Source organism: Onychostruthus taczanowskii, unplaced genomic scaffold (assembly GCF_017590055.1).
Source record: "Onychostruthus taczanowskii isolate IOZ18803 unplaced genomic scaffold, ASM1759005v1 scaffold64, whole genome shotgun sequence".
Lineage (NCBI taxonomy): Eukaryota > Metazoa > Chordata > Aves > Passeriformes > Passeridae > Onychostruthus > Onychostruthus taczanowskii.
Genome location: NW_024504122.1, coordinates 4,883,219 through 4,900,300, shown reverse-complemented (window position 1 = coordinate 4,900,300; position 17,082 = coordinate 4,883,219). Strand labels below are relative to the sequence as shown.

General features: G+C 48.9%; 1 protein-coding gene across 3 annotated transcripts in view; it reads left to right on the top strand.

Annotated features, from left to right (window-relative positions):
* Positions 1 to 7,652: 7,652 nt before the first annotated feature.
* The window catches only part of AIFM3 (apoptosis inducing factor mitochondria associated 3), a 42,380-nt gene continuing 32,950 nt past the window's right edge, over positions 7,653 to 17,082 (top strand). For 2 of the 3 annotated variants that reach the window (XM_041420390.1, XM_041420388.1), the window contains exons 1-2: positions 7,653 to 7,683; positions 14,965 to 15,178. In XM_041420390.1, coding sequence (XP_041276324.1) covers positions 7,653 to 7,683; positions 14,965 to 15,178 — 245 coding nt within the window. Of the gene's footprint in view, positions 7,699 to 14,961; positions 15,179 to 17,082 lie in introns of all 3 variants that reach the window. The other variant, XM_041420389.1, reaches the window with a different exon arrangement.

The following is a 17,082-nucleotide window of genomic DNA, read 5'->3' as shown; positions in this document are numbered from 1 at the left end:
GAGGCAGGTGTACTGCTTGGTGAGCTGCAGGACTCTTGGGATCCACCTTATATATTTTTATTAATGTCCTCTGCCCACAAAGCAGCTGAAACTGGCTGAGGAGTTGGAGGTGGAAAGCACCACTGAACACAGATGGAGGAGCAGTGAGCATGAGACTGTGCATGGTGGCACTAATGTGAAACAAGAGTGGGCCTTCAGGATACGATGGAGAAGGACAGTCTGGGTGTACTGATCAAGGACAGAGGGATATGGAGTCACCACTGTAAAGTCTTTCTAATACTAGCACAGGTATGGAAGAACCTGGTGAGGGTGATGGCTTAGTTCTGACTAAACACTGTGGGAATCAAACTAGAGAAAATCCCCAGAAAAGTGAGAGAAATGGGCAGCCCTTGAAAGAGCACACCATGACCTGAGTGTGGTGCATGAGGGCTGGTGATGTGCCAGGGGTGTGTGGTGGGTCAGGGTGGGTATGTGTCTGGCTGGGATGGAGCCACAGAGGGTGATGGTGGGGCTGAGGGATGGGGTCCTTGTTAGATGCCATTGTGTGTGGTGAGAAGGTAGATGGGAAATAATGCTCTGGGTCCTGCTGATATTCAGGACCAGGTGGACCAGAGTCCTTGTGTCCAGGGACCAGAGAACATGGGACAGACTATGCTTTGTGGGATGGGATGGAGAGGCTGTGGTGGGATCTGTGCTGCACTTTGCTTGTAGGGTGTGACCAAAACAGGTCTGCTGCTGGGACTGCTCCATGGCTCCTGCTGGCCTTGTGTTAAAGACAATATTTTGCATGTATGGAGAATTGGCAGCACTGTAGTGGATAGGGTATGATTTGGGATCAGGGCTTGTTTTTTCCCACAGCAGGGACCAGAGTCAGAGCCAGCTCTTCTCTGCAAGCATGGATGGTAACACCAGATGCTCTGAGTCTCCAGCTGCCCCCTCCTCTTGTGTTCCTGCTTGGGGGATGTGGAACCAGCTTGCAGAGCTGGATGTGAATGGCTGGAACAGGCACATGGTACCCTTCATTCTACAGAGCAGACAAGCAAGTTTTCCAGATGTTGAGTTCAGTCAAACAGAGTAGAAAAGAAATTACTTGACCTGGACCCTTTAGAGAGATCCATGAAGGATGTCTCAATAAGAAAGTGCTGAGCTCTTCAATTAGCTGTAATATCATTCTGAGTCCAAAAATTATCTCAGGAACTGAAAAAGCTCCTAAAGGACAAAGTTCTCGGGGCAGAAATAAGCAAATGTTTGCAGAAACAGAACCCAGATTCAATAAAAAGAGAATTTTATTGCATGCAGGAGCAGTTAAAAACCAGCAGCTCCTGTTCAGTGCAGAGCTGTTGGACATTGCCTTAGAAGACCTATGCTACAAGTGACTGAAAGCTAGGAAAACAAAGCTGCCATGGGGAAGAGAGGTGGAGAGATCACACACACAGCTGGACTCCTGGCCCTGCCACAGCAGGGAATCCCTGGCCAGAAACAGCCCTGAGGAGCTTGGCAAGGGGCGATGTTTAGAGCTGTAGAGGAAGGCAAAAGCTCCCTGGTACTTGTGCCAATCTCTAAGGGAGACCCTTCCTGACCCCAAACTGGCAATGAGCTGTTACCTGAGCATGTGAACAACGCCTGTGCCTGACCCCTGCGGCTGTCATTGCTCCAGGGCACAGCACAGCTGCCTAATCCCTTTCCTTCCTCTACTGGAGGCACCTCAGGGGGGCTCAGCACCACAAAATACTCCAGAAATGGGGTATCTTGGGAGTAAAAATTAACTTCCAGTCCCACCAGGAGACCATTAGTGCTCCAAAGTGTTGAGGAAGTGAAATCTTTCAACATCTCCTTTTGTTCCCATTTTTAATGAGTGCTGCATCTGGCAAATGTGTGGATGGGTAGGTCTGTGGTGGTCTCCAGATGCCAGGAATGGATTTGCTTGTTCTTTGTATACCATTGAATCTTTCCCACTGATACCCATCTAAAAAAGTCTTGTACCCTTGAGGACCCCCAGATGTTAGTGGGTCCTGTCATGACTAGTGTTGGGTCCATTCTCTAAAGCTTAAGGCAGAATTAGGGTTTGATCCAGGCTGGTGTGTCACCCTGCTCACAGCTGGAATTGGGTCAGATGACCACTAGAGACCTCTTTCAGCCTGAATTCTTACATGATCGTGGACAGAAGGTGCAGAGCAAGAGGTGCCACACTGATGGGAGATGAATACCAGCCAGCATAGTCATGACCACAACTTCCTTGGGGCTGCCATGTTAGTGCTCCCTGCATTAAAAGCTGCTGAGAGGTGCAGTGTCTCTTTCATTGGCCCTTTGATCCCACTCTCTTTGAGAAACAGCCATCCCAGGGCTCACACTGCCTACATCTCCTTTGTGGTTTTCATTAGTTCTCCAGTACTGAGGAGTTCTCCCTTGACCTTGGGGAAGCTCTCCTCCTCATCCTGACAGAATGTCTTTGGGACATATCTCTTGTTGACCTCTGCTTTGAGATCCTGGTGTGTATCTGAAAAGAGACCTTCCTCATCCTCACTTGTGTGGACCTTGGCTCTCCATGGACTTTCAGCCCTTCTCCTGCAGACTGGTGATGTCAATGAAGAGGCAGAAGTCATCTCCTTGGGAACAGAGCAGATCCCAGATGTCCCACTTGTTCACTGAATTCCAGTGGTTCTTCAGAAACCTCCTCAAAGGTTTTGTAGGTGCTCTGCCAGGTTGCCCCCAGCTTTCCTCCAGATCCTGCTGCAGAGCACTGCAGAGGAAGCAGAGAGCTCACCTGTGTGAGGAAGACAAAAGTCCTTGTAGTCTGGTTTGCTGGACTCATGCCAGAGATCATTCAGGCATTTCCAGCTGTGGGAGGAAGTCAGTCCAAGCAGTAGTGCCTGGACATGAAGAGAGGTGAAAGGCTGGCTGAGCACCTGATCCTGAGCTCCCTGGGAGAATGGATGTTGGATGCTGGATGGGAGGACCCATTGCTGTCTCGTTTCCTTGGAATGATAGGCATGTTCCTGAGCTTTGGGATCCTGAACTGTGTCCCAGGAGACCTAGGGCTAGCTTGGGTTGGTCCCAAGAGGAGGACAGGGCAGCAGAGGAGATGCAGCTGTGGGAGGACCAGGGCTGTGCAAAGCCTGGAGGATCTGGGATTGTAAGACCCAGGGACAGAGGTGTTTCTTATTCTGGTAGCCATATCCAGGATCCTCAGGAGCTGGCAGCTGCTCTAGCGTCTTTGTCTCCTCCATGCTTCAGCCCCAGAGCAGGGTCCCTTCTCTGAGAGCATATGGTGAGTTGTCACCAAGCCCCTGCCTTCTCTGGCAGCCCCTGCTAGCCCCTGGTGCCAGGAGATCACATCAGTCATCTTGGTGACACTGGCAAGTCCCACATTACTGAGGAGAGGAAACTTGGGTCCAGGGCTTAAGAGGAGGGGACAGAAGGATGGGGAGGGGACAGAGCTGCCTTGAGAGGTGCAGAAACCCCCTCTGTGTGTCCAGGGGAGCCGGTGAGGAGACTTGTGCTGGGCAAGTGGGAAGGGAATGAGAAGCAGCCCTCTTGCCTCTTCTTCCTCTGGTGGCACCTAGGGCTGGTGTGGCCAAGGCAGTGGGGGTCAGGATGATGTCCACAAAAAGGTGAGTGTGCAGACAGAAGCTCAGTGAGGGGGTCTGGAGGAGCCTGGAGAGGGCACAGGGGCAGCTGGTGCCCACGTGCACCAGGCCCCTCACACAGCAGATGAATCACAGCTGAGGCACTCAACAGTGGCACAAGTGTGTCTCTGCTCAGTGCTCCACAGAGGTCTCCAGCTGGAGCAAGCTGGGATGGCAAACTGACATCTCTGGGAAATGTCACAGGGCATGGCCTGGTGCTCATATCTCTGCCAGATTTCTAGGCAGGCGATGCAGGATTACTTACAGCAGCAGGACAGATGCTGAGAGATGCTGCAGCTGGATGGGAGGGACCTGGGTGCCAGGTAAGGAAATGATACTGGGGCAATAAACACAAACTGATGCTCAGGGAAAAAATACCTATGGTGTATTAATACACCTCTGTAGTTATATAGTTGCCACATTAGCTCTTGGAAAGGATTTTGGAGTCACAGCAGAGCACTTGATTAAAACAGCAGCCTGGGGCACCGCAGAGAGCAGAAGCACAGTGCTAATAATAGCTCTGCCAGCACTGCACTGCTCAGAAGTGGTGCAGGCTCTGGATCCTGCTCTGAGCCTAGCGGGAAGTGTGGGCTGGAGTGTCCCTGCCTTCCTGCCCTGCTCCTGCCTTGCTCCTGCCTGCTTGTGGCAGATGGGTGCTGTTGGCCATGTTTGGGCAGTGGACACTGGGCCGAGCCAGGTGGGCTGTCTGATCTGATATCCCCGACTTGCACTGAAGCTTGATGTTGCCATATTTTACATATTTTGCTGCCGTGCAGGGGCAGTGCTCATGGTCAGTAGCACTAGACTGTTTCCCATGTTTCTCCTGTTAGATAATTTTCCCAGTTTTTCCTGTTGGGGAGCAGGCAGTGCTCTCTGTGGATGATGGAGTTCTGCAGAGAGCCTGGTGTAGGGGCCAGCGGCAGCTGACCTTTAGGTGTGTCCCGGCTAGCTGCGGCCAGCACCGCCGGCAGCACCGGGGCACTCCCCCGATCCGGGGCTCGGTCAGGGGAGCGCCTAAGGCTTTCGCCTTGAGGGACGAGGATCCGTGTGACAGACAGGGAACCAGGGAGGGACTGAGGGAATGGATACAAAGGTTGCGAGGGGTAACAGGGAGGAGAGATTTGACTGACGGGGCGATCAAGGAGAGAGAGAACCAGGGCAGAACCATTATGACTTAAAGGGGTACAAGGAACAAACCAAATCGGCATATAACAAAACACAATACAACACCCATGTTTCTCCTGTTAGATAATTTTCCCAGTTTTTCCTGTTGGGGAGCAGGCAGTGCTCTCTGTGGATGATGGAGTTCTGCAGAGAGCCTGGTGTAGGGGCCAGTTCCTCATTCACACTAGAGTTTTTAGGGATGGGACTAGTATGTTCCTCAGCACCACATCAGTTACCTCGTATTTTGGTAGCCCACTCCTTCTTGCCCTCTCTGAGCAGATGCTGAAGGTGTTTCTGTTCAGCTGTGTGCCACACAGTGTTGTTTTGTTCAGAGAACAGATGATGAACTGGTTTACTGAGCATGGACACCTTGTTCAGGTCCGGCTGTCACCCTTCAGGACCTAGCAAGGTTTTACAGGTGATCCTGTGTTCAGCTACATTGTGCTGTATATGGGCTTATTTCCTTCTCGTAACAGAGCTTATGGCTTTGGCCATGAGTCCTGCTGGATCCAGCTCTGGATCGATACCTCTGGATGCCACTAACAGTAACACGGCCCTGTTGTGTCCCCTGAGGGCGGGTGGTGCCTTTCTGCAACCATCTGAGTCTCAGGTGATTCTAAAGCATCTCCATGTGCTTGCTGGGACTGAGGCTAGGAGCATCCAGGTGGCTTCTCCTCTGTGTCATCAGCTGAAATCCTACCAAGAACCATTTTGGTTTTGCCAGGGGAACTCTAGGAGTGGAGAAGGGACACCTCTGATAGGAAACACTTCCCTCTGACCTGCTTTGGGAGGTTCAGATGTCTCAGTGCTTTGGAAAGACTGGAGGGACCATCAGTGAAGAAATTAGGAGATGTGCAGTGGGCTTGAGGGGATGGCTGCAGATTGCCATCTTTAAGGTCCAAACAAAGCCAAGACATCTCGGATGAATGGGTGACATTCCAACATTCAGGAACTCTTGACATCCTCCCAAGTCCTTGCTAAAACCAGCCAGACCAGCTGGAAACCAGTCCCAGATCAGCATCTCTGGGAGGGTTGGAGAAGTTGGAATGCTTCTCTGGTGAGGCATATTTGGGGGCTACTGTTCTGCCGTCCAACCCACCACCTGTCCAGGGGTCCCTGCTGTGGTCCTCCATATGTGGAGGGAATGCAGCGATGGTGCCAGGGCCCTACTTGCCTGGGGCATGATCCTGTCTTGTCGCCACAGTGTCCACCTGTGTTGCAGGACGTCCAGTGCAAAGAGCTGATCTGGGTTAGTGGGGACTTGGCTTGCTCCTGAGGCACCAGTGGCAGTATTTTATTATGCACACTAAACTGTTGTCCTGTGTCACTGATACATCAGTGACCCAAGACTTGGTTTGCCTGGTACGAAGCCATTTTCCCTTTCTTTCTGCTGGTTCTGGCAAAGGGCCCTACAGCAGCTACTGCATGTGACATCACCACTCCGTTTTCCCCCACTGCTCCCAAATCTTCCTCTGCATTTATGCACCTTCTTAAATGCTAGCTTTTTTTTGCATTTGCTCTTGTATAAACATTGTCATGCTACTTTCCTGGGATGCTCTTGGGAGAAGAGCTCTTCCCTCTGCATTTAATAATCCTTCTTTGCAGAGTATCAAATAGCACATGCCTGCTTTGCACCATGGGCAAGGCACCAGGCTTGTGTTCCTCTACAGCCTGGATTGCTTATTCAACATCATCCAGGCTCTGAAGCTGGTTCTGCAACACAGCTGGGGATGAGCAGAGGTGATGCTATGCATGGAAGGGGAGTTGGAAGTTGTGTTTTGGAGGGATGTAGCTGAAAATAGAGGGATACATCCTGATACTTTGAGTTGATGTTTAAGCTAAGGAGAAAAGGTGCTTGGTATCTCTCTCCTGGCACTTCTCTAATTTCTTCTCATTGTAAAGGTCTTGAGGCATTTTATAAGCTACAGAAAAGCCTACTTTGCCTGTCTCAAAATATAATTCAGAAATTGTATTTATCTTCCTGCCCAGGTCAGAGTGCTTTTTGAAAAACATATGGCAAAACCGTAGTAAATCAGTTGAATTCACGACTGAGTAAAACAAATGAAATATACTATTTTATTGCCAGTGTGTTGGATGACGCGTTGCTGTTTTCAGCCATGGAATGGAATTGGAAAGGTTTATCTAAATTCTTAGTCTGTACCAAATCTGAGAGCTCCTCAAGTCAAAGCTAGTAAGAGAAACACAACTTGACTTTAAAAATGAAAAAAAACCAAAACTCAATAAAAGTGTAAAAAAAGGACATTGATGCAAATGGTCTGATATCAAAACCCCTTTCTCTAAATAATTAATTGCTCCTAAGCCAATGGCATTTCTTCAGGAATGAGCATAACTGGCATAGGGGAACTTCCAGGACTGCAATAGAATAGACTTCTTTTTTTCGATCTCCTAATAATAACACAAAAACCCCAACTGAAATGTATTTATGGTTCAGTCATTGTATTTGTGCTGTGACCTGTGTGCTTAGAGCTTTAATTCCCAAAGGCAGGGCTTTGGGAAGTTATTAAAGTCTGGCCATAAATGATATGAGGGTTTTTGTAATTAACTTTGATGACTGAATTTATAAACTTCATAACTGAATTTAGCGGCGTCTCCCAGCACGGAGATGTCCCAGGTGGCTGTCCCCACGTCCCTCGGATCACCGGGGTGCCCACGGTGTGCGTCACGGGTTTGCTTCCCCTGCCTGCCGCCCCTGCCTTCCGTACCAGCTCTCACGGAGCTTTTCTGCCCATCGCAGGTGGGGATCGCCGCGGGAGCCGGGACCCCTCTGTACCATGCGAGGATGTGCCCGCGCCCTGGCTGACTGGCCCGGCCCCCGCCCCGCTGCCTGTCCCGCCCGGCACCATGGGAGGATGCTTCTCCAAGCCCAAACCAGGTGACTGCCTGCCCTCTGACTGCCCCCATCCCGCTGTCCCCGTGGGAGAAGTAGGTCAGCGGTGGACGCTGGCCGGGGGAATGTTAATGCTTGGCTCCTGCAGGGAGGATTACTGGACTCTTAATCCCCCCAAATTCCTCAGTGCTCTCACTCCCAGGCAGGGAGCTGTGGGGGGTTGCAGCAGTGCCAGGGGCGTGATAGGTGGGTGGGAGGGGACCTCACCCTGTACTGTGAAGGAGGCATTTCTGCCTGGTCACACTGCCTTGTTCTTCACCACCCACCTGCTTCTACCTTTCTGCCAGATCTGGAGCAGAGTTGCTGCCCTCGTGCCCCAGTGTAGGTTTGGGTGACAGCTATCCCAGCATAGACACATGGGGCTCCTGCACCTTCCTTCTGCCACAGTTTTGTCACTCTGGCACACTGGCCAGCCCTTACTTCTTTCCCTGTGGGAAGGGAATGACTTGGGAAGGAGCAGACCAGGTCCTGGATTTTATTTTAGGATTTTATTTTCTTGGTGAAGCTTGTCCATCTGTACTGCTTTTGGTGGGGAAAGCAGCTGTAGACACCTGGACATCAAGGATTCTCCCTTTGGCTGGCACATTCCTTCCATGGCTGGGCTGGCTGGGCTCCCTGCTCTCTACCATTTGGGGAAGGTTGGGTGTATGTGCGAGGGGCAGGGGTGGTGCCACCTGCCCAGGCGAACTGGCTGGTTGAGGGGGGCCTGGTGTGCAAGTGTCAATGGTCAGCCTTGTCCTGAGCAGGCTGGGCATGAGCAGGCACTGCGTGATCACCCATACTCACACCCCTGGCACGGCCCTGGCACAGGACCCCAGGCAGCAATGGTTGCTCCTGTCAGTGTTCCTGAAGCTGCCATGGAGGAGTGCTCCCAGCTGCCATCCTGCAGCTTGTTTTGGCCACCTTGGAGGCAGCTTAGGGTGGCCTTGTCCTTGTTCCTTGCTTGTGTCCTAGGGCAAGGGGAATCAGAGAACGGTGATGATCTATCAGACCAGTCAGCATCCCTGTGTAGCCTTTGTGGGTGGAAAGATGTCTTTTGGGGACCCTTTCTTGGCAGTTTGCCTTCACTGTCTGAGACAGGAGGGATTTCAGGTTGGAGGACTAAATGCATCAGAAGGGCAATAGAAGTTGTGCCTCACTGAGCATTCATGGAGTGAGGTTCCCTGCCTTTATGCAAGGCACAATGGGAATATAAAGGTGCTTGACTGTACTGTGATGGTGTTATGGGTCAGTACCAAGGTAATATGGCACTGGACACTCTGACCTGTAAGTTTTCTCTGTGAAAGCCCTGTTTATATAGTTTATATGTTTCCTTAAAATGTTTGAGGAGCAAAAACACAACCAGGAATAAATGCATGTGTTGACTAAACTTGTGACAAACTCTGCTATGAGCTCCACTTAATTTTGTATCCTATCAGCAAAACTGTGTAATCTTGGACCAGTGTTGGAGCACCAATGCTCAGTTTTCCTTAGCTGCAGATTTTTGCAGCTGAGAGAGAGAGAGCTATATTTGCATAGCAGGGCCAAATGCCTGAAAATGCCATCCTGCAATGCACTTCCATCCCTCAGCTCTGGTTTGGATTAGCATCTTCAAAGGCTTTGCACAAGCCTTCTGCAGCCCTTGGGTAGCTCACCACTGGCTGCAGGGCTTCATCCCAGGCTTATAAAACCTGCAAATGCAAGGAGGCAAACAGAGGCATTTGAGGATACTGATTGTTCTAGCAAAGGGTTTCACTGATGTTTCATATGGGAATTGTACAGTATTAGAGCTGAGTACTGGACTTTACTATTCCTTGTCTGAATAAGAAGCAGGGACAGAATAGAGCTATTTGCTCCATCAGTGCTGTTTCCACATGAAGGGAATATTTTGGATGCAGCCTGAAATGAACGGAATTGATTCAGGCACTTTTTCAAGGTGTACACGAGATCTTTATCTGCTCCACTTCCTTCATTACAAGAGAGACCCTGAGAACCCTCGAGATAACCTTGGCACTGTGCACATATCACCTTTTGAAGGGCAGATGAGTGATACAAGAGCTCTGGGGAGCGGAGTCCCTAAGTAGCTGTGCTGACTGTACTGCCGGCCAGCTGTGAGGTCTGGCTGCCGCTGCAGCGCCCATCCCTGTCCAGATATTTCAGTGTTTAATTAAGAGCTTATGTTCAAACAGTGAAGTAATCTGCTGTTATCTCCAGTGCTGCAGTCCCGTGATGCCAGATCCTCTTCTGAAGGCGCAGCTCTCAATCTCTGCATAACTCTCTCCTCGGGTTTGTCTTGGGAGTGTGATGCATTGGGGTGAGCTGCCCAGCTGGCAGCCTGCATGGTATCCCAGCACCTGCTCCCACAGTGCAGCCAGATCAGGATAATGGGTGTCAGGAACCATCATGTGGCAGCTCTGTGTGAGCTGCAGCAGCTCTGTCTTTGCCCTGGATATTGGGAGAGTGGCTTCAAAACCTATAAATATTGATTCTTCTTCTTCTGCTGGGCTCAGTGTTTGATGGCAGGGCAGTCGCTTCCCAGCACATGGGGTGTCTTGGGGTGGGCTTCACCCTTGCATGGAGGATGCATTTAGCAGGGGATGTGCTCCCTGCACACTGCTTCACACTGCTGGAGGGTGCTGGAGGGGGTGCCATTGGCTGTGTTACCTGAGCTCGGTTCTGAGCTTGTCCCCATCCTTGCTTGGTAAGTGCTACCTCGTGGTTTTGGAGCGTAGCATTTGCTGACAGAGCATCTGCAGAGGGAGAGCAGAGACAGGCACATTTGACATGGTGGTTTTGTCATTGGCTCTGTCATTTTTAACAGAATGATAGAATCATGGAAGGGTTTGGGCTGGATAGGTCAGTAGAGACCAAGTAGTTTCAACCCCCTGCTGTGGGCAGGGACACCTCCACAAGACCATGTTGCTCCAAGCCCTGTCCAGCCTTGGAAGGATGGGATAAGTGGTCCATAGAAATGGTTTGGAATCTCTTTGAGACCACCTGAAGTCACTGTCATTGGGGCTTGCAGTTGAGGTGGGGTGGGCAAGCCTGGAGAGTGCAGCTCTGGCAGGGCACAGTGAGCCCTAAACATGTCTCATGGTGGTGGATTTACTCTGTGTTGGCTTTGGGAAAACAAACCCTGCTGGGGTAAACTGAGATTTCTGGCTGTGCCTGCTGGTCCCTCCAGCATCATCCCTTGATGCATTTCTGGTTTCTACTGCTCCCAAAGCTGTTGGCACCATACAGCCAGCAGCAGACTGTTCCCTGCCCTCAGTGCTCCTCTGCCTGTGCCTGCAGCCCTGAAGTGCATCGCAGGGTTTTAGGCCTGGGGAAGGCAGACACACTGCTTTCCCCTTGCCAGCTCAGCTCCTCCATCCTCTATAGCTAGGGATCTTCATCTTATTCAGACTTGGCTCAATTCAGCTCTTGGCTCATGTAAATTCTCTCTTCCCATATTAGCTCAGTATTTTCCTGGTTTTTAGTATCTTAAATATCGGGTACCTGGAGGTACAACCTCTCAATGGCCCCATATCCATAATTTAAATATAGCCTCCATAGAGGCTCTGAACCATACTGGGAACCCAGTCCTGTGATAAAGAAGTATTGGGGCACCCAATTGCCCTAATTTTTTAAAAATAATGCCTGTGACCCTGCACAGCAGCCCAGCCACCTGTCAACACCCTGCTTTGGGATCAATGTCAACAGTTCCAGTCTCACATCTAAAGTACCTCTCCAAGAGCAAGCAGAGACTTTGACTAGTCCCTCCAGGCTGTGAATAGTGATGGAGAAGGAATAAATTTACGGGAGATGCAATGGAATATTAAGGATTGACTGCTTGGGTGAATGACATCAAGGCAAAGCACAAGAACATCGTGACTACAAGAGAAAAACAACACCTGAGCCAACAGTGATAAATGGTGTTGGGACATGGTTCCTGATTGTATGTGAAGGATGCTCGACCTAAATGCTGAAAACCTGGGAGAAAAAAAAAAAGGGTCAAAATTTATAGTCTTGTCAAGAGCCTGCATTTTAAATGATTCTGTGACTTTGAGGAGCTGACTCAGGATTTTCGAGTAGTGAGAGCTTGCAGTGCTGAGGGATATGTGGATATGTGATATGAGCTAATGCTCAGCTATTTTCTCTGCTTTTTTCTATATTCTTAAAAAATATTTCCAGCCCTGGCCTTCTGGTTCTTCATCTATGTAAGTGTGTATCTATAGAGATATCTTAAAAATGTGCATGAACGTATAAACACACCTACACACACGTATGTATGTGTATAAGTGATGTTGGTGGCACAGGGCAAGCAGGCACACCTCTGTCTCTTTTTGTCATCTATATCTATGCCTATGCATATATACATCACTATTTACATTTTTGTCTATATAATCTATATCTATACTTTATTCCCATACTTATGTATCAATATCTATATTTATATCCATATTTCTACCTATATTCCTGAGGAGTTGCCTACTGTCTACTACTCTTTGTAGTAACATGCCTAAAACTTTCAAAACAGTTTGCTTTAAGGTCCAGACCCTCTTCTAGCAGTTATAGGATGTGACTGTCAAAGAGCTGGAACACACCGGCCCCAGCCCCATTGTGCCAGTTGGATTTGGTATTAAGTTAAACTTGGGTTTATAAATATTTCATTTAAATGTCATTTTCCCTGATGGTAACTGAGCCAGTTTGCTGGATCAGCTCAGGTGCTGCTTAGCCCTGGATTCCTGGAGGGATCATCCCTTGGGAATGCAGGTTTCAGGCCAGAGGGACACCCCATGAGGGGCTGAGAGGCATGAGAAGGAGGAGGAGATGGGAGTAAAAAGGGTTGCTGAGAGGCAAGTGGGATATGCCTCCCACAGAGGCAAGCAGTGAAATGCGGGGCTCGAAATAGGAAAGGGAAGATTTTACAACTCTTTTTCTTTTCCTCTGGACATTTATACAGCAGTGTTGGTGGGTGCCAACTGGGGATGGCTGAGTTCCAGAGACTTGCTGCTTCCTGCATATGTTTTTCTAACTGAGGACGAAGGGAAAAGCTCAGAGCTACATTTCCATCTTCATCCCCGCAGGTTCATTTGGCTGTGAATCAGTGGGCACTCCATGTGCTCACCTGACCCAAATGCGCTCTGTAAAACAAAGTCCTGGGGCACCAGCCAAGTGAGAGATGGGAGTTGTTCCCTGCAGGGTGAATTCACTGATATCCATGTCTCCCTCACCATTAGGGCTCAGAGCCACCAGCTTTACCCAACCTTTGTCTCATCCTGCGACATGGTTTGGCTCCGCAGTCTGGCTGCAAGGATGCACCAACACATTTTCTGCAGATTGACTGTGAAATCATATGACATCAGCCTACTGTTTCTTGGGCCAGAAGTATTTCACTGGGACTGGCATAAATGGGTATTCATTATATTTTCAAATTCTGTCCTGGAAAATCCATGTCTGCTTCTCCCAGTGCCCTAGGAAAGAGGTGCTTATGGGGTGCAGCCTCTTCACTGGGTGCCTGCAGCAGCCAGGCTGCTTCTCTAGAGCTCTAGGAACAGATTTGCTCATGGCAATGTGGGGTTTTTAATTTACGGTGCAGGGCCTATTAATTTGCATTAACTCCTGCAGCTGCAAGAGCACAGCAGAAGGTGATGCTTTCTGCTGGGTCAGCATTCATACACAGAAAATCACTTTCCTGGATGTGTCTGTCACTACCCTTGGTGAATCATAGACAGGTGAGCACAGGGATTTGGCTCTTTGGCAAAAAGCCACGTATCCCTTGCCTTGCTGAGCAGGCACAAACAGCAGAAAATTGAGGGACTCCTGAGACAGCTGCCTGCCTCCAAGGCCTGAATGGCCATGTCCACTCCCTTTTCTCCCTTCCAAAATGAACGGCCTTCTCCCTGACTTGTTCTTCCATTGTTCTCTCAATATTCTTGCAATAAAACGTTTGGGACAGCAGATGAGGCTGGGAAGACCCAGCATCCCTATCATCCACAAGCCTTGCTGAAAGGCTTCCCTTCCTCTGCCTTTCCTTACGTGTTTAGTTTGGGAACTTCAACTTTTATCTTCTACACAGATTTTTCCTGTTCATGACATTTATAAGATGGGGGAAGCTCAATGATTTCCCATGTAGTTGAATCACTTCACCAGTCTCTGGCACTTTCCCCTGGCTTGCTATAGAACTCCCGGGCATTTATTATTATATTAATGGCTTTAGCTTGATGAAGTCCCTGGGAGATAAAGTGATGTTTTCCACTTTGTAATGTGAGAGCTCATCAGTGGCTTCTGATGCTGCTGTGACCAGCTTGCCCAGCCCAGGCATGGAGTGGAACATGGGGGTGTAGCTGGGTGGGCCTGTGGTGGGGGACGGGTGAGCACTGCCTTCAGGGAGCTCATATTAACACAGAATGACAGAATGATTTGGGCTGGAGAAGGTCTCAAAGCTCATCCAGTTCCACCCCCTGCCACGGGCAGGGACACCTTCCACTGTCCCAGGTTGTTCCAAGCCCCACCTAACCTGGCCTTGGGCACTGCCAGGGATCCAGGGGCAGCCACAGCTGCTCTGAGCAAACCTGTGCCAGGGCCTGCCCACCCTCATAGTAACTTCTGCATGTCCTCACCTGGGTGGCTGAGAAGAGCACCTTTGCTCCCCACAGTCCCTGCTCCCACGTGTCTCTGGGTCTTCTGGTCACCAGAACAGGGATGATTTAATGTCAGACCTGTTCACTGGTGCACACATGAGAAAAATGGACCATCCTTGCTTCTCTCACTTACTGTTGAAGAGTCACTCCACACTCAAAATCTCATGTGGAAATAATTTTGGATGTTTCTAGTTCCTTATTAATTGGTCTCCATCTAATGAAGCAGCTTTATGCACCATGCAGTGTTGGCTTTCTCTTTCAGTTAACATTACCTACAAACAACTAAAGGGGTTTTTGAAGTCTGTCTGAGCCCCAGAGACCTTGGCGTGCCTCATATGGAGCTGCCTGAAGCTGTTTCCCACTAAACAGGACAAGAACTGTAACTGAGAGGTTGTTTTGCTTTCAATAATAAGCATGTCTGCTTTCAAGAATATGTACTTTATGAATGCAGAGTGCCTGATGCAGAAAGAATAGAGGAATAATGGGCTCAGGTCATCAAGCCAAGCTTGATGTTAAATGTTTTATCTTCCAAGTCAAGCCAACAAAAAATATCTGTTTTGATGTCTGTTTCCAAGTTCAGGGAAGGATGGAGTGATAGAACAGTGAACAGCAGCAAAAGCTTTTGCTTCATTTTAACAAAGGATTTGGGTTATTCCTGCAGTTGAAGTGAAAATTGAAGTTGTGATACCTGAGAAGGAGAGAAGCAAGGAGGAGATGTCACCCAATGGGAAAGCCAGCCCTCTGATCTACAAAGTCAATGGGACTGCCCGGCACTACCACCTTGAGGAGCATCCAATTGCCAGCAACCCCTACCACAACCCAAAGGATGTGGTGGAAGCATCTGTGTGCCATGTAAAGGATCTGGAGAATGGACAGTAAGTGCCAAAAGGTTTTGCAGATAAAACTCTAGAAACCTTCTAACCTAATCTGAATGCCCTGTCTTGTTCTTTAGGGTTGTTGGAGATGATAATTTAACTTAGTAAGATTTCTTTAATCTTAAAAAATTACACCATGGACAAGTGACAACTATTTTTACCAGAAGGCCTTCTGTTCCCTGCATGATCTGCACTGGGTCTTGTCTCAGAAAGAGGTGATGTTGTGTAGCAGAATTTCTCAGAAGGTTCTGCTCAACTTGTGTTAACCAACCTAGACATTTTTTAATAAATTTATAGCCTCTGTGATTTTACAAAACAGCAGGAGAAGCACATGGGTGGAGCTGATGGGGCAGGTCATGTGCTCCATCCTGTCTGCAGTGCCTGGCTCTTTCAGCTGAGCTAACAAATTTGCTCTTTCACTAAGGATGCAGATCTTTTGCAAATGGCAACACACTTCAGCTGGGCACATTCAGTGCCCTGATTTAATATTCTGAAGTCTAAAGAGTGCCTGTCCCAGTCACTGTGCTTTACAGGGGCCTCTTTTCTGGGGTAGAAGTATAGGTTCCATTGACATCTCAGAAGACTCCATCTGTATGTAAAAGAAAATAGTTTGGAATAGCTTTTGTTCCAGTGAGGGAGCAATGTAAGGTGTGTGGGACACAGCAGGAGTCTGGCAGCTGTTTGCTTTAAATTGAAGTATCGCTTGTGATAGTATCCAAGAACAATCCATATACTATGGGCTACTTTGTGCTAAACTTAAGGGATTTCAAGGGCCATAAATTCATTTTCTTAGGTAAGTTCATCCAGGAATAAATGTGGGTTTTTTTCATTGCAATGAGAATTTATGTATTATGCCATTCTACAAAGGGATGCACTGGACTCTCTTGGATTAAATCTTCACATGATGTGGAGCAGTTGAGTTGCTTGGCTTGTATCCTGGTTCCAACCAGGACAAGGCTAATTGTTGCAGTAGCCAGGAGCTGCATGGCCAGGACCCAGAGGTTATTCTATACAACCTCATCTCATTGCTGGGACAGGGGAAGAGAGTCTCTTGTGGGAAGAAGCATTTCCTTCTGGTTGAGTAACTGTGGGGGGCAGAGTGCGGTGCACAGGACACTGGGGTAATGCTGTTTCCAAGGCCCAGGAAGTGGGGTGGTGAGCTCTGAGCTCTGGGTGAGCATTTCGTCATGTGACTCGCTCTCTCTTTTGTACACTTGTGTTGCTAATATTCTTTCTGTTACTGTTGGTTTTCTTCTCTCATTGCTGTTTCCAGTAAATTGTTATCTCAGTGTTGTTATCTTTGCCTTTTGTGACTCCAATTCTCCTCCAGCCACCCACAGGTGGGGCAGGGGGGAGGGAGGGTGAGAAGCAGCATGGTTTTGGTGGGAGCACTAAATTGGGAAATTCCATTCCTAAACCACAGCAGCCTTATTTAACACCCAGCATGGGATGGGAAGGCTTGAGGTATCAACAGATCTGCCCAGAGAGGGCTGGAAACAAAATTTGATTTAAGCATTTGTTGTGTTAGGTGCAGAGCACCTGGCCACAACATTGCTTGGTCTGTTCACATGGGCGTGGTACCTCACCCTGTCTATATTTTCATACAAACTCTTTGTGCCCAGCACAGTGCTCCTTTTGAGAGCAGGGCGAGGGGTCAGGATCATTCTGTTGATGCACTGTGGGATATTGGTTTATGACATGATAACACGAAGGACAATGAGGGCCATTTGGGATGTGTATTCAGTGTTGATCTCCTGCCTTGTCCTTGGGTGCTGCCTCAGACACTCCATTAATAATTGTACCCAGTCTGTGGGGAGCACAAGGGAGGAAGATTTTTTCCCCAGGTTTCACCACCTTTTCTTCCTTCAAGCCTGTGACAACAGCTTTGAAGGTTTTGAATTTCC